Source organism: Dasypus novemcinctus, chromosome 2, assembly GCF_030445035.2.
Source record: "Dasypus novemcinctus isolate mDasNov1 chromosome 2, mDasNov1.1.hap2, whole genome shotgun sequence".
NCBI classification, from domain to species: domain Eukaryota; kingdom Metazoa; phylum Chordata; class Mammalia; order Cingulata; family Dasypodidae; genus Dasypus; species Dasypus novemcinctus.
Genome location: NC_080674.1, coordinates 149,492,645 through 149,509,414, shown reverse-complemented (window position 1 = coordinate 149,509,414; position 16,770 = coordinate 149,492,645). Strand labels below are relative to the sequence as shown.

The window sequence follows — 16,770 nt, the reverse complement described above, 5'->3', positions numbered from 1 at the left end:
ATTTATTTTCTTCAAAAAGTTGTTAATGTGCCATTGAATCTATGTCCTTTATTTACTCTTCTATATTGGGTATGTCAGAGATTGTTTTATTAAAATTAAGGCATTGCAATTCTTTCTTTTGTAGGCCTCAAGATTTCATTTTATACTGAGGATATATTTATGAAAATGTGTCTATTCATACTGAAGAATGCCAAGAAAACAAGCTCAATTATCAATGTACTTTTGCAAAAAGGGTTACTGATTTATGCAAAGATTGTACTAGTTTCTTTCTGTATATGCAGAAAGAAGAAAGGGACCTTTTATTACTTGTGAGGTCTTTTAAGAAAGTTTCCAGATTTTCATATTAAGGATATGGCAGATGTACTGATACAAGACTGAGAGATGAGCTGGATTCTCAAAGCATTTTTTACATTTTCCTGTTATCATGTGCAAACTCTTGGAGTTAGCCATTTTACAACGACAGAATCTTGGAGACAATCAGGATAGTGACTGTGGAGGAAAGGGCTTAGTTCATCATCAATGCAGGAAAACATGATCAGATATTTATCAGTGATCAATGAGTGGTCTTTGTATAATATGTTGAGACAGATATTTAATCTTATCACCTTTTATGCTAGCAGAAAAAGAAAAAACCATGACTGAAAAAAATGAACCCTTCAGAAAGTCCATCAAGTGAGAGAAATACTTTTTACTTAATGACACCTTCATAGGAAGATTAAGGCCATGAACTTATTCTATATTGATAATTACACATTTCCAAAAGAAACAAAATTTTATGTAATGTTTGGTATAAAGGAATGTGAGTATAGGTTACAAGACTCTCTCAATTGTACAGTTTTCCCCAAGAGCAATTGTTAATATTCATGAAAGAGAATTTCACACATTTATTAAATGTGCCCTTCATAGTAGACACCTTGGACCTCAAACTTTGCCTATCACATTTAAATTGATCCAGGAGCCCATGGTACTCAGGTTGTAAAGGCAGGTAGAGGTCTTCAAGTCAGTGGAGTCGTATTCCAGCCATGCTCTCTTGTTGACAAGCTGTTACACTGAGCAAATCTCTTTGTTTCTTCGGGTCCCAGCTTCCCTTAACTAGTAAAATGAGGACTCTCTATTCTGAAGTACAGTACTATGATTCTAAGAGGAAGCAAAACTAAAACTTGAGTAAGAAAGACCTTTAAGATGAAAGGAATATCTCAAGGCTCTAATAGTAGTAAATCTTCTGAGGAAAGGAATGTAAAGATGAGGAAGAAAATGAAGTATCTCATGAAGTAAAGGTCTGTAATTATGGACAAACAAAGCTGACACCTCATAGATAAACTATATCTAAGATTTTGTTGGATAAGATCGAGTTATTTAAGGCAGAAACCGGCCCAAATCTGACCCAGAGATAAAGTATGAGATGGAGCCTCCTATTCAAACTAGTTGATTTTAAAGAAACATTAATATACAAAGTGAAAATAAGTGAAATAATTAAAGCTTACCCCAGCATCTCCGTGATTTGTACTCTGTATCCAAGAGGTGTCATCGCAGAGAAGATCCCGGTTGGGAGCCATTTCCTGGGTTACGTTAAGAAAATTAAACTCTGTCTTTGCCGACTGTGAGGCAACACACAGATTGTAGGAATAGGGTAAAGTTCCGTCACTATAGTTGGGGAGAACCCCAGGTTCAGACTTGGACCCAAGGCCAGGCTGAAAACAGCCCCAGACACTGGGACTGGAGGAGCGTCGCAGGCGCAGGGCGATGGCCAGAGTCACCGCAAGGAGGAAGAGCACAGAGATCAAGGCCAGGGCCACCACCAGGTAAAACTGTAACTCTGCCTGGGGATCAGAGGGTGCGGGGCGGTCGCTGAGGTCCGGTAAGGCCTCTTGCAGGCTGTCAGCGAAGACCAGGTGCAGCGTGGCGGTGGCCGAGAGGGCCGGCTGCCCGCCGTCGCGCACCGAGACCAGCAGGCGCTGGCGGGCCGCGTCCCTGTCGCCCAAGGCGCGAGCCGTGCGCACCTCGCCCGTGCGCAGCCCCAGGCTGAAGAGCCCGGGCTCGCTGGCCTGCAGCACGTGGTACGACAGCCAGGCGTTGTGGCCCGAGTCGGCGTCCACCGCCACCACCTTGGTGACCAGGTAGCCGGGCTGCGCGGCGCGCGGCACCGTGTCGAAGAGCGCCGAGCCGTCGGGCCCCAGCGCCGGGTACAGCACCCTGGGCGCGTTGTCGTTGCGGTCGCCCACCAACACGCGCAGGCTGACGTTGGCGCCGAGCGCGGGCGAGCCCTGGTCGCGCGCCTGCAGCGTGAGCTGGAAGGCGCGCAGCTGCTCGTGGTCGAAGGCGCGCTGCGCGAACAGCACGCCGCTCTGCGCGCTCAGCGACACGTAGGACGACAGCGCCTGCGGCCCCAGGTCGCTGGCCACGATGGAGTAGGAGACGCGGCCGTTGGGCCCCAGATCGGGGTCGGAGGCGCTGACTTGAGCTATAGAGGCGCCGGGTTGGTTGTTTTCGGCCACGTGGACCACGTAGGAGGCCTGGTGGAAAACTGGAGCATTATCGTTAACGTCAGCGATGTGCAGGGTTACGCTTCTGCTGGAGGAGAGGGGCGGCTTGCCTCTGTCGGTGGCTGTAATGGTGATGTTGTACTCTGGGATCTGCTCCCGGTCCAGGGCCCCGTCTGTCACTATCTTGTAATAGTTTACCGAGGAAGTTTTCAATATAAACATAGCGTTTCCAAAGATGCGGCAGTAAACTTCTCCATTTTCTCCAGAGTCTCTGTCTCTCGTTTTGATTAAGGCAATCACTGTTCCTGGCGGCGAATCCTCTGGTACGGGAGTAAATACTGAAGTCACAATCACTTCAGGTGCACAATCATTCTCATCCAAAATTTCTATTTGGACTCTGCAATGGGCTGCTAGATCTCCAGGATCCTTCGCTTCTATACTCAGAGTGTAACTATGAGCAGTTTCAAAATCCAAATCATCCTTTGTCGTGATTTCTCCTGTACTTTTATCTAAGTTGAAAAAGTTTTCCAGGTGTTCGTCCACATTCTGAAAGGAATAGGTGATTTCTGCGTTGACGCCCTCGTCTTGGTCTGTGGCAGTCACCCGAAGCACGGAGGAGCCCGGGGGCACGTCCTCCCGTAGGCTGACCCTGTACACGTCCTGGCTAAACACCGGGGGGTTATCGTTGGCATCAGTGATTTGGATTCGAATCTGAGTGGTGCCACTTTGGGGCGGGACTCCGCCGTCCACAGCCGTGAGGACTAATTGATGGAAATTCTGCTCTTCTCTGTCAAGAGAATGTTTCAGAATCAACTCAGGGTATTTACGTCCATCTGGAGTCTGCTTCTCTGCGAGATCAAAGTACTCATTGTCATTAAGGTGGTATCTTTGCAGTGAATTAGGACCAACATCTGAATCCAGGGCCGGGTCTAGTGGAAATGTCCTACCTGGCTGAGTGGATTCTCCAATTTTTAAATCAACACTGCTCTGTTTGAACAGCGGAGTATTGTCATTTATATCCTGTACAATTACTGCTACATGAAAAATATTCAGAGGGTTTTCAGCGACAGTATCGAAATCTAGAACACACAGAGGCTTCTTCCCGCAAATCTGCTCTCGGTCTATTCTGTCACCCACAAGTAAGTCCCCGCTCTCCGGGTTGACAGTGAAATATTCCTTCTCAGCGCTAACCCGCAGCTTCCGGTTCGGCAAGTCTCGGACACGGAGCCCCAGATCCTTGGCGAGGTTCCCCACCACCGAGTTCTTGGCCAGCTCCTCGGGAACTGAATAGCGGATCTGGTCCGGGAGAGCCCCGCGGAACAAAGAGAGCAGGAGGAGCCACAGTACCTGCGGCCGCGCGGCCGGGCCTCTCCTCCCGGCGCTCCGCCTCATCCTGCGTCTTCCTCCGTCGCTGCGCTACCCCTGGGCTAGGAGGAGAAATGAGCCCTCCGTGAATGGCGGAATCCGGGGTAGGGTCGCTTTGCCTGCTTTTGTTTTCCGTACTGGCCTCCGAGGTACTGTGCGTCTGAGCAGGAAATTACCCTCTAAGGGGCTCCTAGTGCTCTCCGGGTTCTTCTCTCGCTTCTTTTGCCTTACAGCGACGCCCAGGGGTTTTCCCAGGGAACTGCACCAATGACTTGTAAATTTTTGCAAAGAACTTTTTTTCCCTTTCGGATTTGTAGGGTTTTTTTTTTTTTTAATAAGCAATCCATTCACTTAATGCCAAATTAAAAAGGTATAAAAGGCATATTCTATAGGATCCCTCTCTCATCCCTGCTTCCAGCAACACATTTCTCCCAGGAGAAATACCTTTGTATCTTGTGTATCCTTCCAGAGTTATGTTATGCATAGTGCAGTACGTTTTTATGTGTTCTCCGATTTTTTAAACAAATGGAAACGGACAGTATACAAGGTTCCCCACCTGCTTTTTTCACTCATTATAGCTTGAGGATCAATCCATATCATTCCATCATTTATTTTTTATAAGTCTTATAGCTATGTAGTAGTTCATTATAAATTTATTCAGAAATAGTTATTAGGAATAGTTAACCATTTATAAAATAATAAATAAGTGAGAAATATTTTATCAGAAATACTATTTTCTTAAAGAAACCCAGTGCCCATTTAAAGAGAAACACATTATTTCCAAGTGATATTAAACTATAAATCATTAAATGATCTCCTAGGTATTTAAAACATGTGCCTCTCTGACTTCCCGATGGTTTTACTAATGGCAACATCTGAATATGCTTAATACAGTTTCAGGCCAATATATTGGTGCTTCATTATTTTAAATAATTTCTCTTCAGATAGGATTTGTTTTTTCACAGTCACTTGTGTTTTTCTCTTTCCTTTCCCTATCCCAGCAAATTTTATCTTATCACATTCTCAATTACTCTATGTATTGCACCACAGCTTTCCATGAAAACTAAACAATGTAGAAATGAAAACTCTCCTAGCTAAATTAAATTGAGGTCTAGTCTACCATCACTACAACTTGCAGGTATCCGAAGGCCACTAATTTGTGTGGTCTTAGACCAGGAGTTCTTAACCTTTTTTGTTCCACGGATCCCTTTGCCAGTCAGGTGAAAATCATGGATCCCCTACTAAGTCCACAGTATATTGTGTATTATTTAATAAATATGTCACACCCACACCAACACATCCCCAGAAGAATAATTTTTTTAAAAAATTTCAAGTCAAGCTCACCGACACCTTGTTAAGAACCCCTGTGGACATTTATGAATTTTAAATCAACTCAGTGCTAAAGGAAAGTAAAAGGAACAAAAACATATCTGATAGAGTTTAATATCCAAAATATTTAAAGAACTCCTACAACTCAGCAACAAAATGACAAACAACCAAATTTAAAAATAGGCCAAGGATTTCAATAGATATTTAAATGACTAATAAAGTATATGAAAAAGTGCTTAATATTATTAGCCACTGGAGATATTCAAGTTAAAACTACAAAGAGATATCAGTTGCTACCCAGGAGGATGGCTATTATTATTTTTTAAACTGAAAATACAATGTTGACTAGGATATGGAGAAATAGGAACCCTCATACAATGTTGGTGGCAATGTAAACTGGTGCACCCATTGTGGAAAACAGTTTGGCGGTTCCTCAGAAAATTAAAAGAGTTACCAAATGACTGGGCAATTCCCCTCCCTGGTGTATACCCAAAAGAAGTGAAAGCAGAGACTTGGACAAGTATTTGTACACCAATGTTCATTGCAGCATTATTCACAATAGCCAAAGGTGGAAGCAACCTGTGTCTATCAACAGACGAATGGATAAACTAAAATGTCTTATATCCATACAATGGATATTATTTAGCTGTAAAAAGATGTGAAGTGCTGGTACATGCTATAACATGGATGTAGCTTGAAGACATGATGTTGAGTGAAATAAGCCAGACACAAAAGGATAAATATTGTATGATTTTCCTTATATGAAATACTTAGAATAAGAAAATTCATAGAGATAGAAAGCAGAATCGTGGTTAGCAGGGGTGGAGGGATGAGGGAATTGAGATTTATAGCTAAATGAATATGAGCTTTGTTTTAGGATGATGAAAATCGCCTGGTAGTGGTAAAAGTTATACAGAACTGTCAAAAATTGTCCACTTAAAATGGTTAAAATGACTTTATGTATATTTTACTACAATTAAATATGAATTAATTAATAATTTTAAAAAAGAGAGAAATTTTCAGGGACAGAAGTGAGGCCTATTTAATAAGTAGTGTGAATCACATAAGTCCAGAATCCAAGTTACCCAACATTTTTGTAAGAGGCTCCCATGATGAAAAAATAAAACATTTTAAAAAGTTTTGTTTTCATTAGAAGCCTATAAAGTCTCAATAGAAATTATTAAAATAACTCATAAAATAACAACATAAGTGCAAAATAGAATGGGTAATATTTTTGGTAATCACAGAAGTGTACCAAAGGAATCACACCTAGTCATTGATGGTGCAGTCTCACAAACAGCAGTGAAAAAATGTTTACAGTATACCAGTCCAGATGACGAAAAAAATCCGTTTTAAAGTAATGTCTTGAAGTTAAATTTTTTCTTCACTATTCAGAAATTACCACTTTCTATGGAAAAAATATACTTTCAAGAAAAGAAGAGGAAGTTTTAAGCAAAGCATGTTCTTAGAGTGACATTAAGGAAATTTAAAATACACAGGACAGATCCAACAATAGATCCATATGAAAGAATGCTGAAAATACGTATTTACACAATTGCCTTCTATTTGATCGATCAAGTCAGTTATTTCAGTAATGACTAAAGGCATATTCCATTTAAAGAAGTGATGTGGTTTAGAGGGATAAAATTGAAAAAGTGCAACTGAATGAAGATTACAAGGTAAAGTAATACATTCTTTGTGCAGTAAAGGATATTATTCATCATTATTGTAGGACCATCTGCCCCACCTTTTAAAGTCAGTAGACATTACAAAAAGAAGTGCCTTTATTTAATATGTATCTTAAACAATTGAGGACATTCATCACAGCTCTAAGCCTACGTTTCAGTGTCAAGATCTATTTTAAAATCCAACTCACCTGAAGAAGGTTTGGGTCTCCTTTTACTTCAAGTAAATCTTGAGATACCAGGAGAGGCTCGCTCTTCTCACAGCTCCCCTGGCTGATGAGCGTGTCCGCGTAGTTGGGCTGCGGGAAGATCACGTGGCTCGTCCGCGAGCCCGCGGTGAGGGACACCTCGTGGGAATAGGTCTGCAGGAAAGCCCGCACCCCGTCCACGCCCACGAAGTGCGACGCGGGCACGCTCGCCAACCCGCCTCCCGCAGTCTGGAGCAGGCGGGACTTATGCCAACGCCGCATTCGCAGCGCCAGCAGCACGATGACAAAGGCGAGGAAGACGCACGAGACCGCCGCTACGGCCACCACCAGGTAGAGAGTGAGATCGGACGCTTCGGGGTCGGCGGGGGTCTTGATGCTGCCCAGGTCGGCCAGCACGTCTGGGATGCTGTCGGCCACGGCCACGGTGAGCGTGACGGTGGCCGACAGGGGGGGCTGTCCGTGGTCCTGGACGGCCACCACCAGGCTCTGCTTGAGCGCGTCTCTGTCCAGCAGGGCCCGCGCCGTGCGCACCTCGCCCGTGTGCAGCCCCACGGCGAAGAGCCCCGGCTCGCTGGCCTTGAGCAGGCGGTAGGACAGCCAGGCGTTCTGTCCTGAGTCCCTGTCCACCGCCACCACCTTGGTGACCAGGTAGCCGGGCTCTGCGGAGCGGGGTGCCAGTTCTACTCCGGTGGAGCCGTCGGTGGGGAGGGTGGGGTACAAAATTTCGGGCACATTGTCATTCTGGTCCAGCACGAACAGGTTTAGCGACACGTTGCTGCTGAGCGGTGGCTCCCCGCTGTCGCTGGCGGTCACCAGGAGCTGTAAGTCTCGGAACTGCTCATAGTCGAAGGAACGCAGCGCATACAGGATGCCGGTGTCAGGGTTGATAGAGATGAACGAGGAGAGAGGTGCCCCCTGGAGGGTGTCTTCTGCCAGGGTGTAAGTAATGCGGGCGTTCTCGCCGCTGTCGGGATCCTGAGCAGTCACGGAGAAGAAGGAAGCACCTCTGGGATTGTTTTCGGGAATGTAGGCGGAGTAGGAGGCATGAGGGAAAGTGGGCGGGTTGTCATTAAGGTCTGCCACGTGCAGCGAGATACTAAGTTCTGTAGACAGCGGTGGAGTTCCCTGGTCAGTGGCAGTCACCGTGATGTTATATTCTGAGACTTCTTCCCTGTCCAGAGTTCTGCGTGTCAACAACCGATGATAATTTCCGTAGGTCTTTTCAAGTGTGAATGGCAAATTATCCGGAACTGAACATGTTACAAGGCCATTTTCTCCTGAGTCGCCATCATGCACATTGAACAGGGCAATTACTGTACCTGGAGAAGATTTTTCTTGGACTGAGCTGGTGAGAGATGTAACTGTGACTTCTGGAGCATTGTCATTTACATCCAGAACTGTCACCAGTACCTTACTTCTGGCTCGGAGACCAGGTCCGTCATGAGCTTCTACATCTATGTCATAGAATCCAGAGTCCTCATAATCTAGATCCCCCAATGTTGTTATGTCCCCAGTCAGAGAATTCAACTGGAATAGCTGGGATACTTTGTCTCTTACTTTCCGGAAAGAATATGTCACTTCTCCATTGCCTCCTTCATCTGTATCAGTGGCTGTTACAGTGAGTAGGCGCGTGCCCACTGGCGCGTTCTCCCGAACACTCACGCGGTACTCGGGCTGACTGAATACGGGGGCATTGTCGTTGGTATCCACAAGTTTTACATGAATCCTGGCAGTGCCAGAGCGAACCGGCTGGCCCCCGTCGGCCGCGGTGAGGACGAGGTGGTGAACTGCCTCTTCCTCGCGGTCCAGGGCGCGCTCCAGCACCAGCTCCGGGTACTTAATTCCATCGACTCCGCTTTGCACGTCCAGAGAGAAGTGACCATTTGGGCTGAGCTGGTAGCCCTGCAGGGAATTTACCCCTACATCTGGATCAAAAGCTTCAGGAAGAGGAAATCTTGTCCCAGGTACTTCGTTTTCAACGACTTTTATTTCCCTTTGCTCTGACGCAAAGGTGGGAGCATTATCATTGACATCAATTATTTCCACTTCTACTCCAAAAATGTTGGCTTTGTCCTCTAGGAGAATTTCTAGGTTTACCACACACTTTGGAGATCTGTCACAGAGCTCCTCCCGGTCTATCCTGCCCGCGGTGACCAAGCTACCGCTACGCGGGTTCAAAGCAAAGAGTTGAGTCCTACCTCTGGAGACGATGCGCACTCCGCGTTCCGGAAGCTCTCCGGACTCCAGCCCCAGGTCCTTGGCGATGTCGCCCACGGCTGAGCCTTTCTCCAGCTCCTCAGGCACCGAGTAGCGGAGCTGCTCCGCCCGGATTTCCCACAGAGCCCCCAGGAGTACGCAGATCCGCACCAGGCTGCAGCGGGCTGGGTGAGAAGGAGGAGCCGCCATTACCGCCCCGCCCGCGGCGAAGAGTCTGCGCTTCAGCCTCTCGGGCAAACCCGAGGAGCCCCAGGATAGTCCCGGTCCAAGATAACGCGCTTTTGCTGTTGGAGGTTGGATCTCTCAGAGGTCCGGAGTGATGCTTCCGTGAAGTCCCAGAACCAGTGTTCCTTGATGCAGAAATCTTGTGGTTGGGATTACATTTCTGGTTGCCTTTTTTCCCCCCCGATTGGTGAACAGCGACACTTAGAGTCCTAATCTGTTACTGCAATCTCTTCTTGGTAAAGCGTCACTTTTATACATCATTTCCATCTCTAATTCTCTTTCTCCAGAAAGAATAAAAGCCAGAGTTCTGTAATTTGATTTGCAGTGGAAAACCAGGAACAATCTAAAACTTACTGAACAATAAGCCTTATAAATTTATTTATTTTCTCATAAAATATTATGGTGATTTTTAAGCTAAGCATCTTTTTGGCCTCCTCAGTTTTTTCATTACTGGTCCACCTAACCCATTTTCAGTAAAGTGTATTGTGCAAGGGACACATTCATCCTCCTCCCTCCCCAGGAAGAATAGGGATGGACTTAGATAATGGATGGAAAAGGTGAAAAGACTATGATTAGGGAGCCTGGAGATCTGGGCTCTAGTCCCAACATATGCAGAAACAAGTTTTCTCACTTGAGTTGGCCCTTTAGACTTGGGGTAAATTTTCAATTCGCTTGCAAGAAATAATCTACTGCTCAGAAGCTAGTCTTGCCCTTGAATAAATGGGCTTGGCAATAATGATGGTAGGTCTGGGAAGAGAGTTTTTGCTCAGTAATTTTGTGTATAGTTGATTCTAGCCCACAAACTGTGTCTATGACTATCTTGTTCATGGTTGTGTCCTCAGTCTCTAGGGCACTACTTTTCACAGAGTAGGCATGCAACAATTTTTTTGGTGTTTTATGAATGAGGGCTAATGCAAGTGCAAAACCTAAAAAAAAGTGGAACAATTCAGTCTGATCTTAAAAATAGATAATAAACACAAGAGAATAAAAGTTAGACTGAAGTATTGTGAGAAGCAGATACTATGTCAGTGACATTTTCATACAATGACATATTCAGAAATTATTATTTTACCACTGTATCTAAGTTTACTTTACTTTTGATTTAAAAAAGATGTAGTGGAAGGAAATTTTTAATAGTTGTATATGCATCCTCATTGCTATGTTTCATAGCTTTATTCAGGAATACTTAATTTACTAATCTGAGAACACCCAAGGAAATAAGCAGTAGCCAGTTCTTTAGATTATTCCCCATATAATAATTAGCATCTAGAAATGATCCATGAATTTTAACAGGCATAAAAAGTTCCTTAAGTATACAGAATATTTAAAATTTCAGACTTTGAGAAAGGTGATCAAACATATTTTTCACAATTTTCAAATGGCTGGAGAATAGAGGGTAAAATGAGATGTTTTGAAATATATTTTACTTTTATTTTAAAATATTTTAAAACCTCAAAATTTTTGTAGATTTGAGTCACTTCTCAAAAACCTATATTAAAGAAACAATAAAACTATAGGTAATGCTTTATATACAAAATGTTCATTAAATCCCTTCTTACAATAGTGACAAAGTAGAAAGAGCATAAAAACCAATGATTAAAGAAAGGTTAAGAAAATATTATGGAATATCCTTGAGTGAGGTTATGAAGTTGAAATGAAAATGGGGAAACGGACTTTGGCCCAGTGGTTAGGGCGTCCGTCTACCACATGGGAGGTCCGCGTTCAAACCCCGGGCCTCCTTGACCCCTGTGCAGCTGGCCCATGTGCAGTGCTGATGCGCGCAAGGAGTGCCCTGCCACGCAGGGGTGTCCCCCGCATAGGGGACCCCCATGCGCAAGGAGTGCACCCGTTAGGAGAGCCGCCCAGCGCGAAAGAAAGTGCAGCCTGCCCAGGAATGGTGCCGCCCACACTTCCTGTGCCGCTGACGACAACAGAAGCGGACAAAGAAACAAGACGTAGCAAATAGACACAGAGAACAGACTCCCGGGGGAGGGGAGGGGAATTAAATAAATAAAAATAAAACTTTAAAAAAAATGAAAATGACTCAAAATTAGTGATTTAAATATAAATTCTGACAGTCTTTGATACTTGTAATAAGGCAAAGAAGTACTGAGAGACTTAATTATTGAAAGGCTTTGTAAATATACATATTGCAACCAAAGGAAAAATAATTAAAATGTAATTGATAAAGATGAAAGAACTGCCAATGTATTTATAAAGAGTAAAGCCTAGCATTACTTGAAAAAATAGTATCACACATCAACCAAGAAAGGGCACTGCTATTACCAAAGGTGGTGATACCCAGGAAACAGCACTTTTTAGCAAGAGTTACCCCACCATACAAAAGTTCCAGCAGTAAAGACTGAGAAGTAGTAATTGGGCAATAGCCAAACTACTGAGAAATCAAGGAACCAATCTTTGCCCATCCAACATATTCCTTTCCCACTAGATAATAGCACTAATACAAAGAATAAATCAATTAAACATGAGTGAAAAGCAAATACAACGTAAAAATGAAATAGGTTTGCAGAAACTCACGTGTGAGGAACAGGAGTCAAACACGATTTGGGAGTCTTCATTACTGGCACATACCACCACAGAAGGCTCATCACACAGGAGATCCTGAGGGGGTACCATTTCCGGGGCCATGCTGAGAAAATTAAACTCTGTCTTTGCCGAATGAGAGGCAACGCAGAGATTGTAGGTGTAAGGCAAAGTACCCTCGCTGTAGTTGGGGGGGACCCCAGGTCCAGACTTAGAGCTGAGACCAGGCTGAAAGCAGCCCCAGGCTGCGGCGCTCGTGGAGCATCGGAGGTGCAGGGCGATGGCCAGAGTCACTGCGAGGAGGAAGAGCACAGAGATCAAGGCCAAGGCCACCACCAGGTAAAACTGCAGCTCCGCCTGCGGGTCAGAGGGTGCGGGGCGGTCGCTGAGGTCCGGCATCGCCTCCTGCAGGCTGTCAGCGAAGACCAGGTGCAGCGTGGCGGTGGCCGAGAGGGCCGGCTGCCCGCCGTCGCGCACCGAGACCAGCAGGCGCTGGCGGGCCGCGTCCCTGTCGCCCAAGGCGCGAGCCGTGCGCACCTCGCCCGTGCGCAGCCCCAGGCTGAAGAGCCCGGGCTCGCTGGCCTGCAGCACGTGGTACGACAGCCAGGCGTTGTGGCCCGAGTCGGCGTCCACCGCCACCACCTTGGTGACCAGGTAGCCGGGCTGCGCGGCGCGCGGCACCGTGTCGAAGAGCGCCGAGCCGTCGGGCCCCAGCGCCGGGTACAGCACCCTGGGCGCGTTGTCGTTGCGGTCGCCCACCAACACGCGCAGGCTGACGTTGGCGCTGAGCGCGGGCGAGCCCTGGTCGCGCGCCTGCAGCGTGAGCTGGAAGGCGCGCAGCTGCTCGTGGTCGAAGGCGCGCTGCGCGAACAGCACGCCGCTCTGCGCGCTCAGCGACACGTAGGACGACAGCGCCTGCGGCCCCAGGTCGCTGGCCACGATGGAGTAGGAGACGCGGCCGTTGGGCCCCAGATCCGGGTCGGAGGCGCAGACTTGAGCTATAGAGGCGCCGGGTTGGTTGTTTTCGGCCACGTGGACCACGTAGGAGGCCTGTTGGAAAACTGGAGCATTATCGTTAACGTCAGCGATGTGCAGGGTTACGCTTCTGCTGGAGGAGAGGGGCGGCTTGCCTCTGTCTTTGGCTATGATAGTGACATTATACTCTTCGGTCTTCTCCCTGTCCAGGGCCCTGCCTATCACTAACTTGTAATAATTCTTGGAGGTTGCTTCTAATTTGAAGGGAACTTCTTCTTGAATATAGCATGTCACCAGACCATTTTGCTCAGAATCCTGGTCCCTCACTTTAATGAGGGCTATTACGGTTCCAAGCTCTGAGTCCTCAGGAATCTGGTTAGAAAAGGAGATGAATGTCACCTCTGGGGCATTGTCATTCTCATCAATAATTTCAATCTGAACATTACAGTGAGCCGTGTGTACCCCTCCATCCTTGGCCTCTACACCCAACACATATCTACTTGTTTCTTCAAAGTCCAATGTACCATTGGTTGTAATTTCGCCAGTATGTGGATTGAGACTGAAGAGGAGGCTCGTAATAGCCGGTGCATTAAGGAAGGCGTATGTGATGCCAGCATTAACGCCCTCATCCCTGTCCGTGGCCATCACCCGCAGCACGGAAGTGTCCGGCGGCACGTTTTCTTGGAGGCTAACCTTATAAACATCTTGGCTGAACACCGGAGCATTATCGTTGGCGTCGGTGACCTGGATCAGGATCTGTGTGGTGCCACTTAGGGATGGGTCCCCGCCGTCTATGGCAGTTAAGATTAAGTGATGGGAGCTCTGCTGTTCCCTATCCAGAGGTTTTTCCAGCAGTAACTCCGGGTATTTATTTCCATCGGGACTTTGCTTTGTTGACAGAGAAAAATGTTGATTGGGGCTGATCATGTATATCTTCAGTGAATTACCTTCTACATCTGCATCTTGCGCAGAATCCAGAGGGAATTTTACCCCTGGTAAGGCCGATTCACAGATCTCCAAGTCAATAACTTTTGCCATGAAATGTGGTGCATTGTCGTTAATATCTTGGATGGCAACAACCACGTGGAAAACATTCATTGGGTTTTCAGCTACTGTTTCAAATTCTAGTACACATTCAGACCTTTGCCCGCAAATCTTTTCTCTATCTATCCTGCCGCTCACGAACAAATCCCCACTCTCTGCGCTAACGCTAAAATAATCTTTCTCTGCACTAACCCGAAGTTTTCGAGCAGGCAACTCCTGGACACTTAGCCCCAGATCTTTGGCGAGGTTCCCCACCCGCGAGCCCTTGGCCATCTCCTCAGGAATCGCGTAGCGGACCTGTTGGGAGATGGCTCTGCAGAAAAAAGACAGCAGGAAGGGAAGCAGTACCTGCTGTTTCATCGGTTCAGCTTGTCTGGAGCGCCTCTGCGTTTCTTGAACACTTCGGAAAGCTTCCTTGCAAAGTTTCTCTGGGATGTTTAAAAAATCAGCGACAGCACCCGGGAGTTTTGTGATTTGAAGGTAGGGCTTATTTGTTAGGCGCTTGAGGTGTTTCCGTTCTGATGGTCTCCGGACAAAGAGGAAAACAAGCTCCCTGAAGCTCCTGCAGAATTAAGAGATCTTCTCTTTGGTCAACAGCGGCACCCGGAGGTTGTCTTGAAAAACTGCATCTTACCCTGCTATTTATCCTCAAAGTGGCAAGCTCTTGTCTTCTTATTTGTTGGAAGGTGCCAAACACTCAAAATTTCCCTTTAAATTTGATAGTTTCTAGTTTTTCATAGTCTCAGAAGCATCTTAACCATTTTTCACTCCTTATTTTTCATATAAAATATTCATGATAAGGTATACAGCCATTTTTTTCAGAGTTTGTGGTATAACTATCTTCAGTGATTTCATTGTATTTATAAATACTGTCACGACTACTGTGGATTTATCCAAATAAGAGATTGGCTTTTAATCCACATTTTTAGTGGGTCATGATCCTTACATTTACGTAAATTCATTTCCCTTAAATCTCTCTATAGATACTTTATCAATTCAGTACACGTTTCAAAGATAGTCTTTTCAAAAAGAGTGAGTCTAGGCCCTAGACTTATTTTTAATGTATTTCTCTTTTATATAAAACACAGTCCATCTTCCCACTTCAGTAGAGGAGAGCCTGATATTTTGCTAAAGGGACCATTTTAATATTTGGGCACACATTTTTCATAATGCTCAATCTTGTGTAAGCCATATTTATTTTCATGAAACCAATGTTTATTTCCTACATAAATGTCTACACAATACTCTATAATGCCAATTATCAGTTTCAACCAACTTATACCATTAATAAGTGTATTATTTAGGGTACTGAAGAGAAACAGGATCAGAAGACACATGAAATTAACCATCACAGTGAGTGAAATGCATTTGATTTGATCACTGGTAGATCTTGGAGAGGCATTGAAGATCCTTTAGATACTTCATTTTCGAACTTTCCCTGTAATCCTTGAGCCGGTCTTGGGTAACCCAAACAACCAAATACCTTTACTTCAAATTCACACTCAAATCAGATACTTAACCATTTGTTTTACTATTTTGCAGTGCTCACCCATACTCATCTTAGACTCCAGTCAAAATGTTTCAAGACACCCCCATCTCTTATTTTCCTTCCTACATCCCATTATACTTTTCTTTTACTATGAACTTCTCCTCCCTTTCTAGTGTAATGAATTCTTGCCTGTCCTTCAGAAAAAGTTCCTTTTTAGTAAAAATGGAATGTTTAAAACCTCTCATCACCTCTACAAGTAGATGGATATTGTACTGCCTTTGTACTCACAATGCATTTTCACAACACACACATAAGCTGTTCTATATGGGGATTCTTAGAAAATCCTCTTTAATCAGCTAACATTGTCCTGGCACTAGCCATTTAATGTTTTTTCTCCTTATGAAGATAGTAATATTAATATTATAAAGACTTCCTAAAAAAGATATGCCAAAGGATATGTGCCTTTTTCTGTGTAATATATTTGAATGTCTGAGTGAGAATATAGTTTTCTCTGCTTTAGGTTATTTTGTTCAGGTCCTGTTATCTCATGCTTTTGTATGTGCTACTTCATAATATATCCAGGGACAGACATTCTCTTTTGTTTGTGGTCTAATAAAATTTATTTTGGTCTAATCTTAGATGACTCTCTGATATGACCTTATGAGTGAAAATAATTCCATACATTTCAGAATGAGCTATCAATTTCTGGCTCAAAAAAGCTGTAGAACAGGATCAGGATTGTATTCCACTGTTGGAATGGATGGTCTGGAAATTACCTATAGAAGCTGAAACATTTTTCTTTACATTTTTAATCCTTGTCAAAGGGCGAGAAATGCCAGTCCAAAACTTATGATAGCTTAAGTAAATGAAGTTTCCACCTTCAGGCAAGGATCAGAAATCAATATGGAAACCAGATGTCATAGGCAAATTTCATTTGTTTAAACTGTATATATAGTTTAGGTTCATAAAAGAACAGAGAATCAAGGCCAGGTAAAACAATTTGACCAAACTGTACACTTTTGTCCTACAATTTTTCTGTCAGTGAGATGAAAAGGTTATGGTCTGTCTTGGTAGGAGTCAAGTATAATTCTGTGGAAGCCTAAAACACTTTGTATTCATATATATATTTTCACTTGTTTATGTTGGTCAGGACAGGCTAGATTAGGCTGGAGTAACAAAAAAATTTATATTTTCAATAGGAATAC

General features: G+C 44.7%; 1 protein-coding gene across 6 annotated transcripts in view; it reads right to left on the bottom strand.

Annotated features, from left to right (window-relative positions):
• LOC101435103 (protocadherin gamma-C4) overlaps positions 1-16,770 on the bottom strand; it is a 182,200-nt gene that overhangs the window by 142,723 nt on the left and 22,707 nt on the right. Inside the window, exon 1 of one of the 6 annotated variants that reach the window (XM_058286050.2) lies at positions 12,052-14,648. The exons of 3 other annotated variants lie outside the window; for them this stretch is intronic. In XM_058286050.2, the coding sequence (XP_058142033.1) occupies positions 12,052-14,436 (2,385 nt within the window). In that variant the 5' untranslated portion in view covers positions 14,437-14,648. Of the gene's footprint in view, positions 1-1,484; positions 6,263-7,053; positions 9,712-12,051; positions 14,649-16,770 lie in introns of those variants that run through there. 2 more of the 6 variants (XM_071210272.1, XM_058286046.2) reach the window with 2 other exon arrangements.